This window comes from Falco biarmicus, chromosome 8, assembly GCF_023638135.1.
Source record: "Falco biarmicus isolate bFalBia1 chromosome 8, bFalBia1.pri, whole genome shotgun sequence".
NCBI lineage: Eukaryota > Metazoa > Chordata > Aves > Falconiformes > Falconidae > Falco > Falco biarmicus.
The window spans coordinates 7,576,130-7,598,508 of record NC_079295.1 but is presented as its reverse complement, the minus strand read 5'-3'; the positions used below and the strand labels follow the sequence as shown (position 1 = coordinate 7,598,508).

The 22,379-nt window shown below is 42.8% G+C and overlaps 1 protein-coding gene and 1 long non-coding RNA gene across 15 annotated transcripts in view; one reads left to right on the top strand and one right to left on the bottom strand.

The window, feature by feature from the left end:
- The window catches only part of HDAC4 (histone deacetylase 4), a 267,202-nt gene that overhangs the window by 62,327 nt on the left and 182,496 nt on the right, over positions 1-22,379 (bottom strand). For 8 of the 14 annotated variants that reach the window (XM_056348107.1, XM_056348108.1, XM_056348109.1 and 5 more), the window contains 5 exons: positions 21,523-21,663; positions 18,464-18,576; positions 13,627-13,743; positions 13,341-13,539; positions 9,709-9,938 (listed from right to left, as the gene is read on the bottom strand). In XM_056348107.1, the coding sequence (XP_056204082.1) occupies positions 9,709-9,938; positions 13,341-13,539; positions 13,627-13,743; positions 18,464-18,576; positions 21,523-21,663 (800 nt within the window). The remainder of the gene's footprint in view (positions 1-9,708; positions 9,939-13,340; positions 13,540-13,626; positions 13,744-18,463; positions 18,577-21,522; positions 21,664-22,379) is intronic. The other 6 variants (XM_056348110.1, XM_056348106.1, XM_056348105.1 and 3 more) reach the window with 3 other exon arrangements.
- LOC130153412 (uncharacterized) lies at positions 10,067-12,976 on the top strand. The gene is made up of 2 exons (XR_008823365.1): positions 10,067-10,624; positions 11,207-12,976. It is a non-coding gene; the product is annotated as an uncharacterized LOC130153412 (long non-coding RNA).

Here is a 22,379-nt window from a genome sequence, read left to right as displayed (position 1 = left end):
TGGAGGTCTCAAGCCTGTCCTGGGGAATCAGCATGCTTGGGTGCCTCACTGAAATGCCCCTACACTAGTGCACGTAGCATGGGGACCCAGCAGGAGGACTAGAAGTCTGTGTGCAGTTACATGGCTATGACCTCCCTGAGATCATGGAGATGTGGTGGGCCAGTTCACGTGACTGCAGTGCTGTGATGGGGAGATACAGGCTTTTTAGGAAGGACAGGCTGGGAAGGTGAGGAGGGGAAGCTGCCCTTGAGGTGAGGGAGGAGCAGGAATGCATGGAGCTCTGTGCCTTTGTATGGATCTGGTCAGCCACGAGCTTAAATGTCAAGGTAAGTGGACAGCCCAAGATGAGCGCTCTTATAGTGGGTAGACTGCTGTAGATCTCCTGATCAGGTAGAAGTAGATGAGGCATTTTTCAAACACCCAGAAGAAGCTTCACTTTCACAGGTCCTGGTCTTCATGGGGGACTTTTAACCACCTTGCTATCTGCTGGAAGGACAAGACAGTAAGGCTCAAGCAATCTAGGAGATCTGAGTGCACTGATGATGAATTCCTGACACAGGCAATTCAAGATGCCAACATGGAAGGTGCTCTCCTGGACCTGACACTTACAAACAAGAAAGGATTATTCAGGGATGTGGAAGTCACAGAAGCAACACTGGCTGCCAGAGTTGGTGATGGATATTGGAGCTGAAGATCTGAAGAGAAGGAAACAGGGCAAAAAGCTGGACCACAGCCCTGGATTTCATGAGACTAGACTTTGGCTTCTTCTGGGATCTGCTTGGAATAGTCCCACGGGATACAGCCCTGGAGATTAGAGGGGTCCAGGAGAGCTAGCTGATACTCAAGAAAGGTCCATCCCAACTAGTAAGAAGTCAAGCACAGGCTGCTGAGGGCCTGCATGGATGAGCAAGTTGCTCCTAACTGCACTCAGGCTATAGAACAGGTGGCGTACAAGAGCTGGAAGCAGGACAGCTGACTCAAGAGAAGAAGAGAGTTGCTATTTGATCTTGTATGTATGGTGTGAAGAAAGCCAAAGCCAACCTGGAGCTGAATCTGGAAAGGTACGTGAAGAGCATTAACAAAGAGAAAGACAAAGACTAGGGAAATCGTGGGCCCACTGCTGAATGGAGGAGGTGACCTGGTGACAAATGACATAGAAAAGGCCATGGCATTTCACGCCTTCTTTTCTAGTAAGACCATCCTTCAGGAATCCCAGGCCTCTTAGACCAGAAGGAATGTCTGGAGCAAGGAAGACTTACTCTTGGTGGAAGCCCACCAGATTTAATGAGCACTCAAAAACCCCTAGACATACGTAAGTCCATGGGACCCGATGGGTTACACTCAGGTGACAGACAAGAGGCAATGGGCACAAATTAAAACACATGAAATTCCTTCTGACCACAAGAAAACATATTTTTTACTGTGAGGGCTGTCAAACATTTGAACATAGACCTTGCGGAGTCTCCATCCTTGGGTGATATTCAAAACGCAATTGCATATGGTCCTGGGCAATCTGCTCCAGCTGACCCTGTTCGAGCAGGGACACTAGACTAAATGATCTCATAAGGTTCCTGCCAACCTAAAAGATTCAGTGATTAAAAATTCTCAATGTTTTTTGTGAAATACCCCCCCTTCCCTGCCCCAGTTTCATTACTTGTAATATGCACTGGATAACCAAACCACGTTGAGCTAAAGGTCGTTCTTCCATCAATTTTCTTTAAGGTCTCTTAGGCTTGATGAATATGATCTATTTTAAAGATAATTAAATCACCATAAACCATCTTCTGCTACTTTTTTTTCCCCTGCTTGGATCGAAGGCCTCAAGCTTTGAACTTAATACCTTTTGAACTTATGAACTACACAAGGTAATTGCTGGGAAAATAACTTACAATGTCATTGTCAAATCTAATGGAAATGAGAAGCAGTATAATTCCCTAGAAGTTTTAAATTATTCCAACTCCATAAAAATGTAAGAATTAAATGAGAAACACAATGAAGGTTGAAAGATCAAGTGGTCAATGACAAGGAGATTTCAAACATTGAGTTTGCTCCCCTAACACAAAGTGAATCTCTTGGTATGTCATTTGTTCTACCTGCTGCAACCCTATTCTTCTTAAAGGGTAATTTTGCAAAGAAAGCACTTTGTTATGAATATATTCCATATAATATGTGAATATATGCATCCCAGGCCCATTAAAACTCCCTAAAAAGCTTTCATTTTTGCAATTTTATGAACACGTGTTTGAGTAATTTGAGGTAATAAAAGTGTACACAAATGAACATATAGTTAAGATAGCATTGAAAATTCTTACAAACGTATCTCAAATAGTAAACAGTTACATAATGCGCCATAAATAACTTCTTCTCTTAATTAGCTCCCTAGCTTCCTTTGCAATGAGGTTACTCCTCTACTTTCAAACACAGTAACCTCTGGCTATCACATACTGTCACCATAAAACATCGTTAAAGGCACTGCCTTTCTAGCCTCAGACAGCTAACTACTTCAGTATGGAAGAAACCATACATGTCTAGTCACAAGCGTTTTTAAAAGACAGTGCAGCTGCAAGATTTCTTATCTACATCTTTGAAATAGAAAGAACAGAAAGAAAAAAAATCATAGCAACATTAGGTCACAGTACAGGAAAGCAGAGAATTCATCATTTTCCTGCAGAATGCTTCATAAGGAAAAAAAGCTGCATTTCTTTGCCAAATTTCAAGTCAGCTGGCATCTGATTTTACTACTAGATATATCTACTTCATTCCTTCTCTGTAGTGGTAAGTTCTTAGGACACTGCAGACTTCGAAGATACTACTGAACAGGCTAGAAACATCTGTTTACTCATCACAGACCAATGAAGAGTCCTCAACAGAAAAACACCTGAGAAGCTCCTAGAAGGATATAACTAACTCACTTTTTCTTTTGGTAAAAAGTGTCATAGGGACCCGTCTGGTTCTAAAAGGTGGCTGAAGAGCTCCTGGGGAAGCAGAAGCAGAGCTGAAGAACTTTAGGGCTGCATAGTAAAGCTTCCTATTGGGACAGACCAAGTCTGATGAAGCTGTGCACCTCTGAACCTTTCTCCTAAGATGACAAGCAGTTACAGAAGAAATTTCTCGTCCCGCACAATTATAAGGACAAGGTTCCTTCAACACTGAGCAGGACAGATCACCTCAGTTATCGAAGACAGAGAGAGATGAAAGTTGGGCATGACTAAGTAAAACTTGAGATAGATCTATTCTCGAGATCTTTTCCAGTTTAGGAGTCCGACACAGGAATGTGGCATTTCTCCAGTGTTGCTCATCACAGTAATGGTTACTGAAAATAGAGAATAAGTTTGAATCACTGAGGGGACTGCTTTCACATACCAGATTAACAACCATCTTGTGGAAAAGGGCATCTCCTCAGTCATACCCTTCAGAGCCTTCAGTGCTGCTGGACTGACTGGTGTGCAAAGGATACAGGTGCTGCAAACCACCACACACATCTCCAAAGTTTAGCATAAATCATCACACTTCCATTCAACTCATCCGATGTTATCTACACATAGTGGAAGCTCAAAGAGATCATACTTGACGACAGGTCGTTCCACACCAACAAACCCCATTCCGCTTTGCCAGATACGTACAGCTGGTCAAAACTTTGTGCAGACAGGGATACACTGGAAGGTGGTTGAGACAGCACTACTGGTGGCAAATATCCAGTGTAAATGCTGGGAACTGCAGAGCATGTCCTGTGGGGCGACTTCCCTGTTTTGGGAACAGGGTGGAGTGGCAGAAGGTACCAGCCAGGACCCAGCCGGCCTCAGCACACAGAGTGCTGCTCCCCGCGGAACAGCACGGTGGGGGACACAGGCGTCGGTGGGGTGGCACAGCCTGTCCCACTGACCAGAGGAAAAGAGAAGCCATGAAGCAAGGGAGGATGGCAGACTGGCTTGGCCCTGACTGTGCCAAGCTGTGCAGAAGCTAGCAGAAACCTCCCTTTCCTCCCTCTGGAGCTGAAGGACAAAGTCAGGGAAAAAGGAGAACAACTCTGGATAGCTGGAGATGCAGCTTTGATGAAAATGAGGAAAGAAATTGGGGGTGGGGGTGAGGGGTGGGGAGATGGTAAAGGCTCAGCTCAAAAGCATCCTGAGACAGATGGTTAAAAAAGTCTTGGTCTTGAGTCAAGCATACGGATAGGATTTGAGAGGTGGGAGGTAGGTGGTGTGGAGCAGGTACACCAGCTGGGATGCTCAAGAGAAGTAAGAGCACTAGCATAGAGACACAAGGCAGGAGTGCATCCGCAGGGGAGCGTGCACATGGGCAAATGCTCAGAGAAGAAAACATTGCTGGGGGCTTGGATTAATTAGTCAGAAATGATAACACATCCCTTGCTCTTCTGGCTATCGACATGACTCTTCCCACACTGAGGTCCCTCTTGGATTGCAATTTTTAACTTTTATGGACTAAGGAGAAACAAGAGATGATAAGGGATGCTGGGGAGAGGCTGAGTTAGGCACAGGCCACATAAGGAGCTGGCAGAACCTTCGGCAGCAGCTGAAGCCTAGACAAATCTCTTGTGGGGTTTTTTTCCCCTGAGGAGACAAGGCAGGAGGAAAAATACAACTGCTTGAGGCAGCAAGTTCTCTGGTAGGACCATGAGACTTCTGGCCTCTGTGCCTAGCTGAGAAGAAATGACCCAATGGTAATGAATCAAAGGGACCACCCGGAGGGGAAAAGGAGGAGAGTGAGAAGACAACACCTTGTCACCAGCAGAACCTGGTTTTTTCCCCGTCTCCCAAATAATCAGAGTTGGGGTTGATTATGTTAGGTACGCATCTACATATCGCCAGACCTGCAGCAACAGCCACTCCACGGAACAACAGCTCCTGGCAAAACCACTGACCGGCATTTACGCAGTAATAGGTGTGACGATACAGAAGCACATGAATGCCGAGCGTCCTAAGTCCTGCTGAACAGCGTTTCATATTCAACTGACTGCGAGGTGCTCAGCAGGAATGCTGAAGGAGGTTTTCTGGAGTTTTTCAATACCTGTTATATCCAAAGTGCTGTCTGGATGCTTTCCTTTACCTGTTCAAAGGGTAACAGCCCTACCTGGATGCTGTGCAATACAACCTAACACACTGTCTTTTTCAAATATGACAAATTAAATATTCCATATACAAAGCTATTCCAGGAGTCACTTGAGGCTAAACAGTTGACGCGTTCCAAAAAAAAGAAAAATAAATAAATAAATCAGGAAATAGCAAGGTTAAATTCTAGGTGTTAACAAAAATGTAACTACCAGCCGAGTTGAGGCACTGTAGTCTGGCATACATGCGTTACCATATATATGTCACGGCAGGAGAAACGCCTCACTTTCCAGAGTGTGCTAAAAATGGGCTTTACTCAGAAGAACCATAATTTGACCACAGAAGCTCAGCATTAATCTCCTTAACAGTACAATTCAGGGCTAAAAGGGAGATTATCTGTTCTAGTAAGGCCTTGCGAATTATACATCCAGGGGACTAAAGCCAAAATGCTCATCTTCACTACGGAAAGGTTAAAAGTTGAGTTTTCCAGCACAGAATTTACAGAAACCTCACATGTGTATTTCTTTTTAGAAAGGGAATTGCTGCTTCAAGACTTACCATGCTGAAAAGCTAACACTTTTAACTTAAAATACCTGGAGTGTGCTCACAGAACAGCATCTTACTGTACCTGGTTCGCTGTCACGACAAAAATACCCCCCTCAAATGCTGACTTCCAAATGCCACACAGAACCATGAGCATACCACGACTCTTCTCCCTCATATATAAAAGACTAAAATTTGCATCTTAAAAGAGACGGAAGTCTGCAGAGAAATTGTAATTGCTGAAGATGAAATGATGTTGGGATCACTACATGAATTTATCATACAGCAAAAGAAGCCCCCTCGCCCAGCAGAACTCCTCTGATCATGGGGAAAAGTCACTCCTGAGGTTTGAACGTTAAACCTGCAAAAAGGTGGGAAACACGAGCGTGCATTGCCTGTGTTATTTCAGGTCAGTGCTCCCGTGCACCTCCGTTAATGTACACCTTTTATTTTTAGGACTGTTTACTGTTACAGGGCACATGCCTCATTCTGATCAAAGGTTGCACAGAGCTCAACTAGAAAGAAGTGATTCAGTATCTTATCCAGAATCTCATTTAATGTCTCAAACCCTGATTCTGAAGAAAGAGTTGATTTCTACATACAGTTTGGCAGCGCGATCACTAGGGCACATGAGTGTCCTGCAAATATTAGCACACCCATGTCCATGATGAACTTGACAGCAGGCAGGGAGCAGAGCTGCTCCGGGCTGCCAAACACACAGCTGGGGCAGTGATTATGAAACCCCACAGGATGGGCGTTTCAATATGATATGGTTGATGTTAAGATGATACATTTTAGGTGCGCAAGCACACATCTGCAGCTAGCAGCTCCATTTCTCTGTCCTTGAAATGGCATGGGGAAGGCGAGCGTGCAAGCTGCCCGCTGACTGGATCTGCTTGGCAGGACAGGGCTGTGTGGCAGAGAGGAGAAAGCCAATTCCCTGCCACGGTGACAAGCTGCCTTAGCACTAAGGCCCCTTCTTTCCCTCTTCCATTCCTGTGTGTCCTCCGATTTCTGCACACCACTGGAGAGCAGCCTCGCTTTTACCCTTCTCTGTACTAAGTTCAGAGTCTTGTGAAACTGATACCTCTTGATCATCAAAAACTGGATGAAAAAGATGCAGGATGAAAAAGATGCAAAATAAAAAAGAGCGAGTGAGACTTGGATGGGAAAATTAACTACTCCCATGTCCTAGTCTGAGTGCTCAGCTTGGCAACTTTAATAATGCTCTTTTCATTCATGCATGTCTCTTCTGCCCCCATGTTTTTTCCAGGGGGTTGCATGTTTTTTTGTTTACGTGTGTTTTTCCCCCTCCTTAAAACAAATGCAAATGTCACCACCAGGTGACACCTAGACCATCAGATAAGCAGGGCTGGGACCCTCCTCTTCCATTACAAAGCCTTACACTGAGCCAGGGGAGTCACTTGAGCAAGCCGCTCCTGAATGCTTTGCTACGCTCAAGCAGTAGTACAGCAGGGACTTCAGAGCCCAGGCTGGAAGGATTGCACCCCAGGGAGCACAGGTCCCCTTCAGTCACCCGAAGGAGCCTTGTCCCTCTTTTGGACCCGTCTCACCCACCGCACCCCTCTGCACTCTCCTTCCCTCAGCCACCCACACTGTCCTCGTTTGTCCTGTTCCAAGTTACCACTCCAGAGCCTTAGGCACCAAGGCTTCACAGCCAAATCCCCTAGATGGTTATTCTTATTACTTTTAATCAGGAGTAAAACAACACATTTTTCCTGAGTTGCTTTCTTGGAAACGGCACGACTTGTTTTGGCTGCAATCTTCTTGAAAATTTCATCTGATGTAGACACCTCACAGGGAAAGTTTAAGGCCAAAATCTTAGAAGTTTGGAAAACCCACAAGCAATTGAAAACAGCCTCGTATTATATACAGGAAATCCAACACAACCTAAATGGACAGTGCTGTCACTTCTGCTAATAATTAAAAGGCAGCGATCTATTATATTATTTTTAGTCGTGCCCTTACTCTCCTACACACGAGGGTCTTAAAATATCTGCGCATCTGGGAAAAGTCTTTTTCCATGTCAGCACTTGGATGCTATCCCACGGGATAAATTTGCCACACGCATACAGTGCTAGTACCAAAATGATTTTAACTCATTACTTATATAAATCAAACACAGGGAAATCACCCCTGTGCAATCAGTTTAATTACACTCCCCACCCCACCCCCACCCCCTGCCTGCCTCATGCCATGGATGCAATAGATCACAGCTCTAACAAAGCTGAAATTCAGAGTGCTGCAGGAGGACTTGCTCAGCTCCGGTCGCACACACTCTCCAGCTCCTGGGAGGTCCAAGCCAAAGTCTGAATGAGTGCAGTGGGTACGTCACGGTGAAGTCTTTGGACGCTTACAACCACTGGCAATGGAAAAGCCTTAAAAACCTCAAGCAAACAAACCGTCGAGCTGACATTTATTTCTGAACAAAGAAACCCTACCTAGCACCCCGTGTCTGGTGATACTGCTTATGAAGCGTGTTGGAGGGGGGTAAGGGAAATTTCTATGCAGCTCCCCACCACCCCGGTGTGCGGGACTGAATGAGGTCCAGGGCTGGCACACGCGCTGCACGGTGGCAGCTCTCCAGAAGTACATGATTGACGTCAGTAGCTTGTGTAATCATCCTGCCTTAGCTCAAGTCTATAAACAAAGTTTTGGGGGGTTGTGGGGTGGTGTTTTTGTGTTGGTGGTTTGCTTTTTTTTATTATTTTTTAATTATTTTTTTTATTATTTAATCCAGCTCTCGGTAGTTGTATTTTCTCACAGGACTGGAACAGTGAAAATATTTGGAGAAACCTCCACCAAAACTTACACTGCAGCAACCTGAAAGGTCCGTCTGCCACTGAACTTGTCCTCCCAAGCCTGAAAGCTACTACTGGATTTGCTCACTTCTTAAAGAAGGCCACCACTGGAACTCCTTGAGAAAAGTCTTTAGGAAGTCTCAAAACAGTACAAATCAGAGCCAGAAAAATATCACCCTGATTATGATTGATTTCCCCCTTCCCTAACAGCCTTTTTATATTGCAAATCTAGAAAAAGGCTGTGCCTTCTCAAATGCTGGGAGAAAACCTCAGCTGGGGTAAAACATCACAGCTCCATCCATATCACTTGTGATTAGACCTCTTGTGTGTAAAAGGTGAGTTTTACCTTCCCATAGGCTAAGCCACCAGGATAGATTTTTGACTTTTTTTTTTAAGGCATACCCAATGCAATCACCTCAAAGCACCTTTGCTTCAGCTTCGTTGCAATACTGGGATGTTCAGATGATTTTGGCTACACAGCAATTGCAAAAACCTGTACACTGACAAATGGCGCTCTGCAATGTTCACCTGATGTTCTCCAAGTGATTTACAGAAAGCAAGTTAATAAACGTAGTGCTTGCTTTCTTCAACACAATTTTTGAATCACGTCTAATTGATCTTCAAAACCACCTCTGCAGGACGCACAGCAATACTGTCCTTATTTTCAGGTGAAGAAATGGATAGGACACTGTAATGCTTTACACAGGGGCATAGTTAAGAGAATCTGGACTGAAGATGGGAACAGCTTCTCTGTTTCCAATGGCAATTCCAGCGAAAAATGCTTCAGTAAATCTGAATATCTTCACTTGCAATTATTTTCTGGTGTTGTCATGACTGAAATTCCTTGCTTCTTGTTTTCTCATATCCATATTACTGCTACTTCTCCCTTTCAAACCGAATATATACACAGGAGGTATTTCCCCCATATTCCTTGACAGCATTTTATGTTTTCTACTACAAAACTGACAAAAGATGCTGATATGGATAAATGCCAGCAATGACAACTTTAAGAAGCATTCCTGGAAAGCCAGAAGTTTGAACTGTACTCCCTTTCTGTCATCTGCAACAGGCGTATTGATCCTTGCCTTGGTGATAGATGTCCACATCTTTGTTGACCTATTTCTCAAAATCATGAAAAAGAGGTTCAAGGCTGAAGGCCAGTTGGTTGTGGAGGTAGAGACCACGTACATTACCGCACAAGAAATTGAAATACTGTTGGCTAAAGTTGGTATTGATGCTGTATGAGGGAAAAACTTTAAAAGCATCATGCCTACCTTGTTGATGTGCAGTTGTTGTTGCTGGAATTGCTGTTTGTGTTTCTCCAAGAACTGCTGGTGCTGCTGCTGGATCACTAACTGCTGGAGGGCCTGGGCGTTCTGCGGAAGGGGAGCAGACTGCGTGCGCCCCAGCGGGCGATGCTGCCGGAGTTTGTGTATTGAAGGGGAGACCCGTTCTCCACCAACCAGAGACTGTGCATGGAGAGGCAGTCCTGAAAGATACCAGTCTGAAGATAATATGGAGGAAAAAACAGCAGAGAAGAAAAAAAAGGAAGAAGAAAGGAAGGGAGAAAACGGCTGTTGAGTAACACTGATGGTGACAATGATATATAATGTTAAAACCAGCCACCTCACCATTTACAGTTGAAGCATCCTTAGAAGAGAACAGATAACAATTAATTACCATTGGATGGAGGGATACTTTGCTTTCTTTTGAACTCTTTGTTTGCTTGTTTACTCAAGAAACTCGAGGGAAACATTTAATTTCTTAAAATCAGCAGTACCTTGCAGACCCTCCCATCACTCCATGGGTGACGTGCATTAAGATCACAGTGGTAGTTTGGAGAAATTTAAGTCTTACAGCTTGCCTAGGTATAGGGAGTAATCCCAAGTTCCTATTAAGAAGGCACCAACCCAAGCTGCTACCCCACAGCATCCAGCAATTACAACTTACAGGGGGCTCACTGGACACACTGAAGGATGATGGATGATGATGATGAAGCTGCTTCTTACTTCAGCCAACGCAGGGCATGGCTGCCCTTGGCTGTACTATACCCCACCCCACAGAAATGGCTAGGCACAAAAACTTCCATGTGGTAAACTCTGACAGGTTTGCATTGGAAAAAGGCACACACCCTTGAAGCATTTCAGGAATATGGGACCTATTGGGCTTCATTGTTTCTGTAGAAAGAAGGTAAGTTAAGAGGCCAAGATGACAAATACCTAGAATTGTTTCCATCACTGTCCTGTGCGTACATGCTAATAACTTAATGAAAACATAAGGTTATTTTGGGATAACTTGCATTACTCATATGCCCTTGGCAATCTGGGTGTCTCTGATGACTACCATGTGAAATACCTATCTCAGCTCCAGTAAGGGCATGTCTTTAGGAAGTGTCTTGTCTTTTTAGCTGTTCTTGGGGTAAGCTAGTTCTTGCTCTGCTCTCTGAAAACATTACCATCACATACTTCTTAGAAAGCTGGGACATGAAGACACACCCAACACAAAGCCCAAGCCAAGGGCAGAGGAGCTGAGGATAAACATTTACTTTTGCTCGCTACCCCGTGTGATAGAAAGGCATCACTGGTGTGAAATGCTGTCTCCCTGATGTGGATAAGGCTGCACACACTTTTAGGAAAGATCAACTCTTTTGCTTTACCTCATTGTATAAAACAAAGTAAAGACTGTGCAAGTGCTCAGTAACATTCAGACATGTTGCCCAGTTCAAGGGTCAGAGAAGTTTTAACTACTCCTTTTCTTCCATCTTTGGTTTAGGAGAGAGAGAAGCTGCCCAGAAATCTGCAGCCAGCTGAATACAGCGGTTTAGAAACACCTTGACATTTCTGTCCCAGGACATTACCTCCTTTTCCCAGTGATTCACAGATCTGCCCTACATGGAAGAATGTGACTCATTTAAAAGCGTCTCTTCTTGGGGAAAGATTTACTGAATTTCTCCCACCCTTCGCTTTTCTGAAAAGAATCATGTAAAAAGGTACCTTCTTTTACAAACTCATGTCTCTCTAAATGCGTGTGTGTATATATATATACATACGTCTGTGTGTGTGTATGAATGAATATATGAATAATTTGGAAAGATATGATCCACTTCCCTTTATCAGAAGTTCAAATTAGACAGTAGAGGAAGGGATCCTATAAAGTTTGCATAGGACACCTTGGAAGACTACCTTCCTCCAAGTGAAGGTTTTCCAGGGAGACACCTTGTTCCTACTCAGGATGTACATGTCAATGTGAAGGATATTATCCAGAGCAACCTGTCACAAAAGGAATGGCAGACCTAAGGAATTCTGCTCTAGTTTCCCCAAACCCCCATATCTACCTTCCAGCACAGAAAAAGCATGCCATCGTGCTGGATCATCTTACATCTGTCAGGAGACTACCTCCAGAGCTGAAGGCAATCAGCAGAATACTAATAAACTCCACTTTGCTTCCAAGGAAGTTTGAAGTACTAACTGCAGTTTGGCAGCCAGTCCACTTAGGGCTTTTGAGACCATGTGTTAGCTTGCTCTCTTTCAGTTGCTGCATCTGGAACGTGTGTTTCTTCTTGTTGCTCTGTTGTATTGTGAATATTTCTCCTAAGAGTTGGTTTATAACATGTTGTACTTACTCTGAAAACACCGCACGTAGCAGGTGGACTAGGAAGGAACACGCTGGGAAGCAAACACAGTACACTGTAAACTCAGGGAAGCTTTGAGAGAGGTCGAATAGAAATGGAACAGCACTTCTCCCTATGTGTGCTTTAACGCAAATGCCAGCACAAACAAAGAAGAAAGTTTTGGTGATCAGGTAAGAGGGGAAGTCTTCTCCAGTGGCTCTTCATCAACAGACCCTGGGCAAAGGGCAACTGGTGAAGAGCCACATCATGACTCTGGGTAACCTCGTCATGCCACATCAACCATGGCAGAAAGAGGCAACAGAAATTTAGGTAAAGGTTCAAGGAATCTGCACACACCATCTCACGGCTCAGAGCGCTGGTTAAATACCACGCTTCTGTGCTTCAGCTTCCCCATATGTACATGCTTATAACCTTATCACAACCCCATATATATTCCTGGGATTCAAATGTAAAACCAGACACAAGCTAAACCTGAGAGCCATGCTGTAACGCCTCAGTGATCAACATCTCTCAAGAATTTCCATTAGATGTGGAATGAAAGAAATAAAAAAAATAACACGTCTGTAACTTATGCAGAACATCCTTTGTCCCAGCATTACACGCTGTAAAACAGAAATGCATCCTACTAGGGCTTATTGCTTTGAATCAACCCTATTTACAGAAATATGCCTTCTCGCAGGTACTTAATTCTGAAAATATGACACAGGGAGTGATTCAAAGCAATTAGCACACTGAAAATGTAACATATACAAACAAATACAATCTGTTTGAATGCAGTTGATTTTACTATATTTTTGCCACTTGTAATAATGACGAGAAGCAAGTATTTAATCTGTGACTTTGTAAATGCATGCCTTTCATATACGGAATAGAAACTATGCATGATAAACAAGAAAGGTAATTGTAAGATACGTTTTTATCTCCACTTCAATCTAAAATGGTTAAAACTCTACAAATGTAGTTTTAAATTTTTACCTACAGACTTAGGCTTTACTTGTGGAAGTAAATACTATTTATTTTCATTCCACTGAAATGACAAGGAAGCTTCGCCCTACCTCTGGATGAGATGAGCGATCTCTCATTTTGCAAACATTGCCACCATCCAACATATCGACAAACACATCCTAAAAGTTGTATGTTATACCTACAGAATGTATAGATGATGCAGTATCTCTTTTGCACAAGAGAAAAACTTTACAAAAAACCAAACAGATGTCACTCGCTCTCTTTCACCAGCTGGGTCTGAGTTTTGCACATTATCTACGGAGTGCTCACCTGTGACTAAGGGAGTTTGTGCAGTTGGCTGTTCCAGTAAGACCATGTGTTGCAAAAGAGGGTTATGTGCAGTTCCCCCATCTCTTTCCAACGTTGTAGTGCTCAAGTAGGGAGTGAGGTGAGTGCCAGGAAATAAAGAGATCCGCTGCTGTAACGTTGGGATAGTAAGTCTCTCCGCATCCTGCTGTGCTGATCCTCCCTGCAAATGCAGAATTGATGACATAGCGAGTTAAGTCATAAATCAATGCAATCAACATTTCAACAGCTGCGTTCCTCCACCACTTACACTGGAAGGGCCAGTTGCAGGCAGTCCTAGCGTGATGTTGGGCAAAGAAGGAGACGTGTAGAGTGGAAGCTGTGTTACTGAGCCTTCACGATTCACAAGTCTGTGAGCCAGGCTGGTCTGGAAAGAAAATCAAGGACATTGTTCTGGTGAGAGAGCATCCATAGATCGGATCAAAGACACAGTACATGCGCTGTGAGAACACGTCAGAAACACACAGAGCATGTAACTTCACTGCTAACACTGGAAATACTGAATGGGGGAGCTAAACTGTGCTTCAGATCCAGCCTAAACAAGCACAGACTAGGTGTATGCCTTGAATGCCGCTGCCATGGCCATGCAGGGGCGACGTGACCAGGATAACAGACAGGGACGATGCCACTTTGCAACTGCCACCAACCTCGCTGCCCTACAGAGAGACCTTTTACAGTTTATTTGATCCTTCCTGGAGTCTAAAGATCACTCCTGCCTCCTCACTGGTACTCTGCTTCTGCTCAGTCTTCATACAGTACCACTGCAAAGAGCTTTTGCAAAAAAAGATTTAACAGCTTACCTGTCCTCAAGTATTTGCCCTTTTAAAGCTAAAACAGATTACCATAAAAAAAAAAAGCATTATAATGGCTGTTGTTCTCTTTAGCAAATCACAGACAATTTATGCTATTTACCAGTGTGCTTTAGTTTAAATCAGACTTCAGAATTTCACCAAAAGGTCTTACGGTTGCATTTATGTAGCTATTTCCTGATTTTCAGGGTGAAATGCAAGACTTACTGAATTACCTTATGGCTATTTAAAGCAGGAACACTTAAGTAAAAATACCTTTAATTTCAAAGCAAGATTGATTTGAAATACACACTAGAAAACCCATTATAAAAATTACAATAAACTGCCTGATTTTCCTGTTAGGAAACAAGTGTGTGGATCACTCTGAATTCTCTACAGGTGATTTTCCAACTTAAATAGAGTTTAGATTTTAAAAAGACTTCACTCAGGTGCCATAGTGAAAAAAGGGATTATGATTAGCTTAGTATTATACTATGGAACCATCTATATCAATGTAATAGGGACCGGAGCAACAGCTTTATACATTTTAGACTTAAATTCACAGTCCTGTAAGTCACTGAGACTTTGTAGGTTATTTCCTTGGTTGCAGGGCTGGGTCAGCTCTGGATAATAAAAACCTATTTTTCTCCCTCAAAGACTCTAAAAAGAAACTTAAACAAAACCTTGCTGCAACCTGTTGGGGTGGGGGAGTGGCAGGAAGCCCGTAAGAACTAATACTGCAAAACCAACATTTTCTACAGAACAACCTTTGAGAGCAATCCTGCCTTAACCCAACAAGCTGACAGCTTGCACACGACACCCCACCCGTGCACCTGAGGTTCGTGCTGCTTGTGCAAGGAGGACAGGAGCAGTAAAGCCTTCCCGTGACCCTGTGTGTCACCAGTATCAGACACCAGGCTGCCTTGCCAATGCACTCTTCAATGCACCACTACCTTGCCAGTCATTCTCCCCATGTCCAACCGTGACCAAGTACCAAGCATTCAAAAGTCACCCAGTTTTCATACGACCCTGTGCAAAATTTCATCTGCAAAGTGATTTTTTTCTTATTTCCTTTTGCCTTCTGGTGCTTTCATTAGCACCATTCAAACTTACTGAAAATATATTACAGATCAGTTCTCTCGTATAAAGAGTAAACCTATTTTTGAGATCTCAGCTCACAATCTGCTGCCCTAAAGGAGGAAATTTGCAGGGAGCATTTTGCTGTTGAATGTTACCTGGTAAAGACATGTGATTGTGCATACCCACACACTTCCAAGTAATTTTGAGCACTACTGGCAATTTTTCTTTAATTTAAATTACATAATGTTAGCACGCTACATTGAGAATCAGATGGTTATTGTCAGCAGAGTAATGAAATATTTCACTGGTAACATAAATGAAACAAAACTACATCCATTTTCTTCTTGAACAATCAATACTCTGTAGTGCCTCAAACTATCTCCTGGGGATTTGTTTTAAAAACAGCAAAGAGAGAAACACAGCAGCTTGACGCTATCAGCATATGGTATTTAGAAGCATTATCATCGCTTGAAATATACGGATCCCATCTACAGGTTGTACACAAACATTTTTTGAATTGCACAGAAGAGAACAATTTCAGCATGTATAGTTTTTGTCTGTAGTTGGGTACTTTATAGTCTTGTATCAACGGTAATGGCAATGAGTATCATGTACCTTTCGGAGATGCAAACCCCTTTAGATTTAAAAACAGTATTTAAAAACAGATATTGTCTATTTTAAAAGGAGGCAGAGAGGTGTAGTCCTTCCAGGCTGAAGGCAAGCACTGAAACTTAAATAATGAACTCAGATACCATCTTCCAACATAGCTGAAATGGTTCAAGAGGTAACCTAGCAAACTAAGAAGCAGAGAGACCTACTTCTCACTTAAAATAAAACATGAAGGTAAGCATGAAACACAAAGTTGGCAACATTGTTTTTTCAGAAACATTTAAAGATTTCTAAATATTGAAAAGTGGGAACATGAGAAAGCCAGGACCACTGGTATTACAGAAAACTCCAGCACTTGGGCTAGCAGGTAATACTAATCTTACTGAAGATGATGATTTTAAAGAAACCCAAACCCTAAACCCCTACCTTGCCTAGTTATTTTTCTAAATGAACCTATACAGGCAAATGGATCAGCTAGGATCACACAACATGAAATGCTGAAACAAAGTGCAGAGTTATTTTTCCCCAAAAACAAATGCAAAGGACTAGGACATCTAGCTAAGCCCAGCACTTCAGGTGTACTTGAATGGAGGAGAACAGTTTGTGCAACCGGTTATCGATGTTCTGTTTGCCATCACACAGTGATTTATGTTTCATTCTGTTCCGTGAATGGCAGTTATCCAACACACTTAAAACAGTCCTGGGCAGTTTTAAAATTGAAACTGCACAATCATTTGTATGCTTTATTTTTCCTGTTTTCCAAAAACTACAAAAAAGCAAAAAAATATCTAGATATTATTTTCACGGAAATAAAAACTAGATTTTCTTACTCCATTACACATAGGTTGTTTGGCGATGGTGTATCAAATGCTGATTTTGTTAAAATTCAAGATGAACTCACTTCTTTCCTTGCATGCAGCAGCATCGCTGTGAATTGCCCACTGCGGTACCGTTGCAAACAAGGCAAAGACGACTCCCAGGGAAAGGCTTTGGTAGTACAGGGACTTTTTCCAAATTGAGCTGCTCACGCCTCAGCTTAAGTTATAAAATTGCTGTATTACAAGCAGTTGATGAAAAGTTTTCCTTTCAGTCTGTGTCCATTTTCTTAGGCATTGGTGGTCTAGTCACAGATGATTAGCTCAAATTTAGTTGAAAAATAAAATGGTTAAGAGAATAAACAGCTTCACATTCACCTGTGTGTGAGCTAACACTGACTTGTGGGAAGCTGACTGCTCTGTTTATATCACAAGGAATTGTCAAATCCACTAGTTTTTTCCACCAGCAGTAATTGGGGATTTGCAGTTTGCTAAGTATAGCCAAGATTGACAGCTCCTGGATCGGTAAAATCGGTAACTCCACGCTAGTCTTCCTGGGGCTAACACAAACGTACTTAAGATGTGCTCTTAGCTCAGCCAATCTTCGGTTCTGCAAACCTGATAAATAACCCTGTACATAAGAAATCTTTTCCCAGGTCTGCTCCAAACTACTACAAGGTTGGCATGCATCTCAAAAGCCACATCTCTTTAGAGCAGCTTCAGCTGCCAGTGTGAAGTGGCAGCTTTATCTTTACAATAATTGCCTAAATCTTGTAAGGTCTACAGTAGACTGGAGTGGATATAGATGTGTGTTGGTTAATTTGGCAGGGGAAAGGGTGGAGTAGAAGGCATATTCCCCACATTAAATTCTGTTACACTACATCAGAAAAAAAGTGAAAATCTGTACAAAACTAGAAAGCCATAAGGACTTACATTTATACCCTAAGAAGCCCTTTTCAATTCTGAAAGACAATTTGGAAGAACAAGCCCAAGCTGGTTTTTACAGTCCTGATGTGGAGACAGACACTATATTCACCAGGAGAACAGCTAATGGTAAGCTGGATTAAAAAACCCAAAACACCAGTAACATTACACAACCACACCAGTTTTCTGCATGCGAGGTTTTATAGTGGGAGCTAGTTAATATGACCCACACCCCAATATCTGCCCTTAGAAAAACCTGGGCTTCAGTAACCCTGAACACAGGAGCTGCTGTGCTGAATCAAAGCCCAGTTTACCCAGTCCAACATGCTGCCTTTGACATCCGTAGCAGATGCCTCCAGTGATGGTGAAAGCTTGTGGGATTATAAACTATCTCATGGCATCAGGCAGCAAGCTTTCAAATCCCTAAGTGGGAAGGAAAAGGTTAAATCGATTCCCTTTAATTCAGTTCTGGTTTAGATATATTTAGACTAACCTACTGCACACAACAAGTTCACCCTATATAGAATATATGAGAACAGATTCCCCAAATTTTAAAATACTTGCATTTGACCAGGAAATGCTCTTCACACTTTACCTTGCTAAATCACTTTATTTTTACTCTCTCCTCACAACAAAACCACTACAAGTTACCACAAGCAGTTTGTGAGCTGGCTCAAACTAGATTTAATAAACAGATAATGCATCCTGTTAGCCCAGACTGAGAGGTAATTCCCAAAGTCTGCTCCAAGCCACGATCTGGTTTTTGTTTTAGTTTGGTGCACACTGGTTTGTACGCCTGAATTCCTAAAACTCTGCAAAAACCGATTAGAAACCCAAGCGTTAAAAATCAGAGTGAGGAAGGGCTCTGTACCTCTGCTTGAATACTCGTGACTGATCCTGCAATTCCGTTCTCAGCGCTTATGTTATTGGAGCTGTTGTTTGGAGAGCTGGGACCAGATCCAGGAGCACTGTTGCATGCAGAGTCTAAAAACACATCCAAAACCAACTTTTAGCATTACAAACAATCTCTGCGATGGTATTTAGACAGATAACAACCCCTCAGTTTTTGTTTTGGAGGAAAGTGATCCTCCTCCTCCCCGTCTCCCCTCTAAATCTTCCCAGGGCACTTAAAATACTGACAAACACTTTCAAATGGTCTGTCCAAGTACCTACTTACCCCATTTGTATCTTCTCCTTATGGGGATTTCTCCTCTAGTGTATTAATAACTCTAAATACGATTGCAAGATAATAAAAGACATGGAAGACTTGAAGAGGCCAAACTGGAGGATGCCAGATTGTCCTGCTTTATTTTTCTAGAATTGCTTCCCTCATCCTCTTTAGCCCATAACCCTAATGACACCCTCTTGCCACGTATTGCATCAGACTTCACACTGGAACAACCAGGGAACCGTCTCCGAGTTGACATTTTCCCATGCAGGCTTCTGGTGCATCTGGATTTACTGGAAATACGCCGCCAGCACCGAGCCCTCACACTGACCACACGAGAGCTGACCTCTGCTTTTATAAAGAAGCGTCAACGTTTTCTGGTGCAGGCGACTGGGCATGTGTAACGTCCCCGTCCCCTGCAAAGTGTCTGCACCATGCCAGGTCCTCGGAGAAACACAACCTGCCTTGGCTGCTCTGACAGCACTGAGCTCCCAAAAAGTGCCTGGGGACTGACTCACAAGGATGATATTTTGCCAGGATGGCATATTAAATCGTTTCAAGAGATTTCAAAGCTGACATGGGACTGGTCACACAACTGGCCATGGTCATGGCTAAGTAGATTTTACAAAAATCAGGCAAAACTTTACAGGGTCCAAAACAGTAAAGCTGTTTCAAACCACTGCTTTCTGGGGGCAGGTAAGTCTTCTCCACTCAGGAAGTAAAACACTTTCTCATTGGAAAGACCCAAGGCAGAGTAAATCCCCCAATGTAATTCTGTTATCATCACCTGAATGCTCAGAAAATCCTCTCAGCTTTGTATATTTTATCAACACATCCCCTGTGAACTCACTAACCAGAACCATGGAGATGACTAGCCTGAAATCAAAGCCTCCCCATTAATGATACAGAAATAATAAACAGAAACAACACATGAAATTGTAACAGCCAGAAAACTTCCCTCAGAATGTCTCTCAGCTGGTGTATGGCACAGCTTCCAAAGTTTTTCCTTTGATTTTGGAAGGTAAATAACATTTTTTTTCTGAACTTTCCCCGTTCCCAAGCACAGGATTTGCCCAACACCAGAAGAATCTCCCAGCAGCTGCAACGGTTCAGGCTGCAGCAGCCTCATAATTGCTCTACGATGCCCCAGTAGAAACAAAAGCCAATTGTTACAGTTCAGGGGATTTTAAAAAACTGTTCCTTTTGAGGCATTATTCTGTACATACTATTTTGATCTTTGTAAGTACATCCAACAAAGTAACAAAGAGATTTTTTTATATTTGTTGTTTTTTGGGGGGTTGTTTGTTTTTTTTAAAGAAGAAACCTCATTGGGGTTTTTTTTGGCTGTGCGCTGGGGAGGCATCTATCAAGAAAACTCAGCACTGAGTAACACCTAGCTGAGCACCTAACACTGAATTTCTCCATGGAAAGCAACTTCGGAGAGTCTAGGTGTTTTGAAAAAATATTCTGTTTGCATGGAAAATATGTGCTTCTCCTGGGACTGTGTCATTAGCTACAACATATTGGATCTCACGCATACTACCTAGACATAGGAAACATAACTGGTGCATCTAAACTGTATTCTTCAGGGATTAGACATAATTTATATTCCCTGAAGTGGGACTTTAAAAACTTATTTCCCATTAAAAAGTCCCCTTTTACCCTAACAACTCAGATATTTTTTTCTAGCCAGGCTCCAGGCTGGCTTCTTGAATCAGGTCCATGTTCAGTGAGAAGCAGGAGCTTCCACTGCTATTTCTGAAGGAAAATATTGCTATTACTGGGATCAAACTGTCAGCCATTAGAGCCTGATTTATCTTAAAAGCCATATTACATGTAGCAATATGAGTGAAGTAAATTTGATTTTCAGATCCGATACGAACTACGTTTAACTCTTGAAATCACCTATTCCCTCTGCAAACAGAGGGTCTCTGACACAGAGTGGTGCAGAGTTACCCCTGGGGTCTCCCAAAACCACCGTGCTCTCTAAAGAGAGCTCCCTTCGATTTAGTTTGAACGATGACAGCGTGCCTTAAAGTGAGACAAGTCTGGAAAAGCTGTCACACACTGGTACTTACACAGAGGCATCCCTAGATGGTGCTAAAAATTAACTTTATGGTAATCTACGTAATCTAATTCACTCTGATCCCTCCTTACAAACTTTACTCCCAGAAGAACATTATTTTTCAACAATAAACTGTCAAAGTAGTAGTCAAAAATATTGCTATATATATATAAAAAAAAGCCTTGCATGTTTCAAAACTTTAGCATAATTACTTAACAAGGAACTATGGCAGTCTGCCCAAAGGCTAAAACAAACATGGGTTGTAAAGCATTGACTGCTGGAGGACAACAGCAGAGAATTATGGCCTCCCCATGGAAATCAACAGGATCACCTTTGAGAAATTTTATTTCTCAACAACCTGTTGCTGAGGATCATTGAAATGCTTGGGGGGAAAAAAAATAGCACTCTGGTAGTATATTTACATCTGTCTATGCCTGGCTTCAAACAAACTACAAAAAAAGTTCATTGAGTTGGTAGTGCTGTCTCAATAGACGGGTCCTGAGCAGATCTATCTGTCAGCGCTGCTGACGCACAGCTGCACCAGCCACTGCGGAACTCTGCCGACTTCGTCCAGGTTTCACCAGTGCTGAGAGGCACATGAGAGAGCCAGACTGCACAATTAACTGGATGCAGGAGTTAATTTTGGGAAGGGACATCTCACTGAGTAGGCAGCTGCCAGTGCACATTTGTTGCTTACCCGACGTACCTGTGACATCCAGCGGGCGCTTCTTGAGAGCAGTAACCACCGGACCATCTTTTCTGCGCAAGAGGGGGCTGCTCCGTCTTTCAGCAACTTTTTGCTTTAGTCTGGATCGTAACTTCAGGTTGGGTTCAGATGCTGAACAGAAACAGGAAAAGCAAACAGTGTTTTGGTTACTACTATTTCAGTAGTTTTTTAGTCAACGTGAAGGCTGGGTTGCAGTTCAGCATTTGCAGAAGCCTAAATGAAATTAGTCATTTGATAGCGTTTATTTGGAACAAGGACTTCTTAATACAATGAATGGTTCCCAGCCTATGTGATATCTGAATTCACTGGCAATGAAAGTCAACAGCATTTTAATTAAAAAATAATAATCATCCTGCAATGTCTTCTCTCAAATGAAGATAGAGACTTGTAATCTGCTGTGAACTCATTCAGACTACTGTGGGGAGCATCACTGACATCGCTGTAGTTTCCCGTCTCTGCCCAACTTGCTTCCAAGCCGTGGTAAACCGAATTTATGGGATTAAAAAAAAAAAGATAAATCAATACAGGAATTAATGGGACAACTGAGATGTTGCTGTTTGGTCAGCGTCAAGCATCACTGTGGGCCTGAGATGCTACCTGTGATGTGTTGCTGAAATGGGCAGCTCCACACCCTTGGAGTCATCTGATCCGAGGGCGAGCTGGCTTAGGGAGGTACATCAGGGGAGGCGTAAAGAAAATACAAAAATCAAACCCCACGACCAAAACAGGTGAATATTTTCCTGCTGGTTCACTTTCCTGAAGCAACTCACCTGGAGTCAGATGAGCCAGTGTCAACCGGAGCCACTGTCAATGCAAGAAAAAGGGCA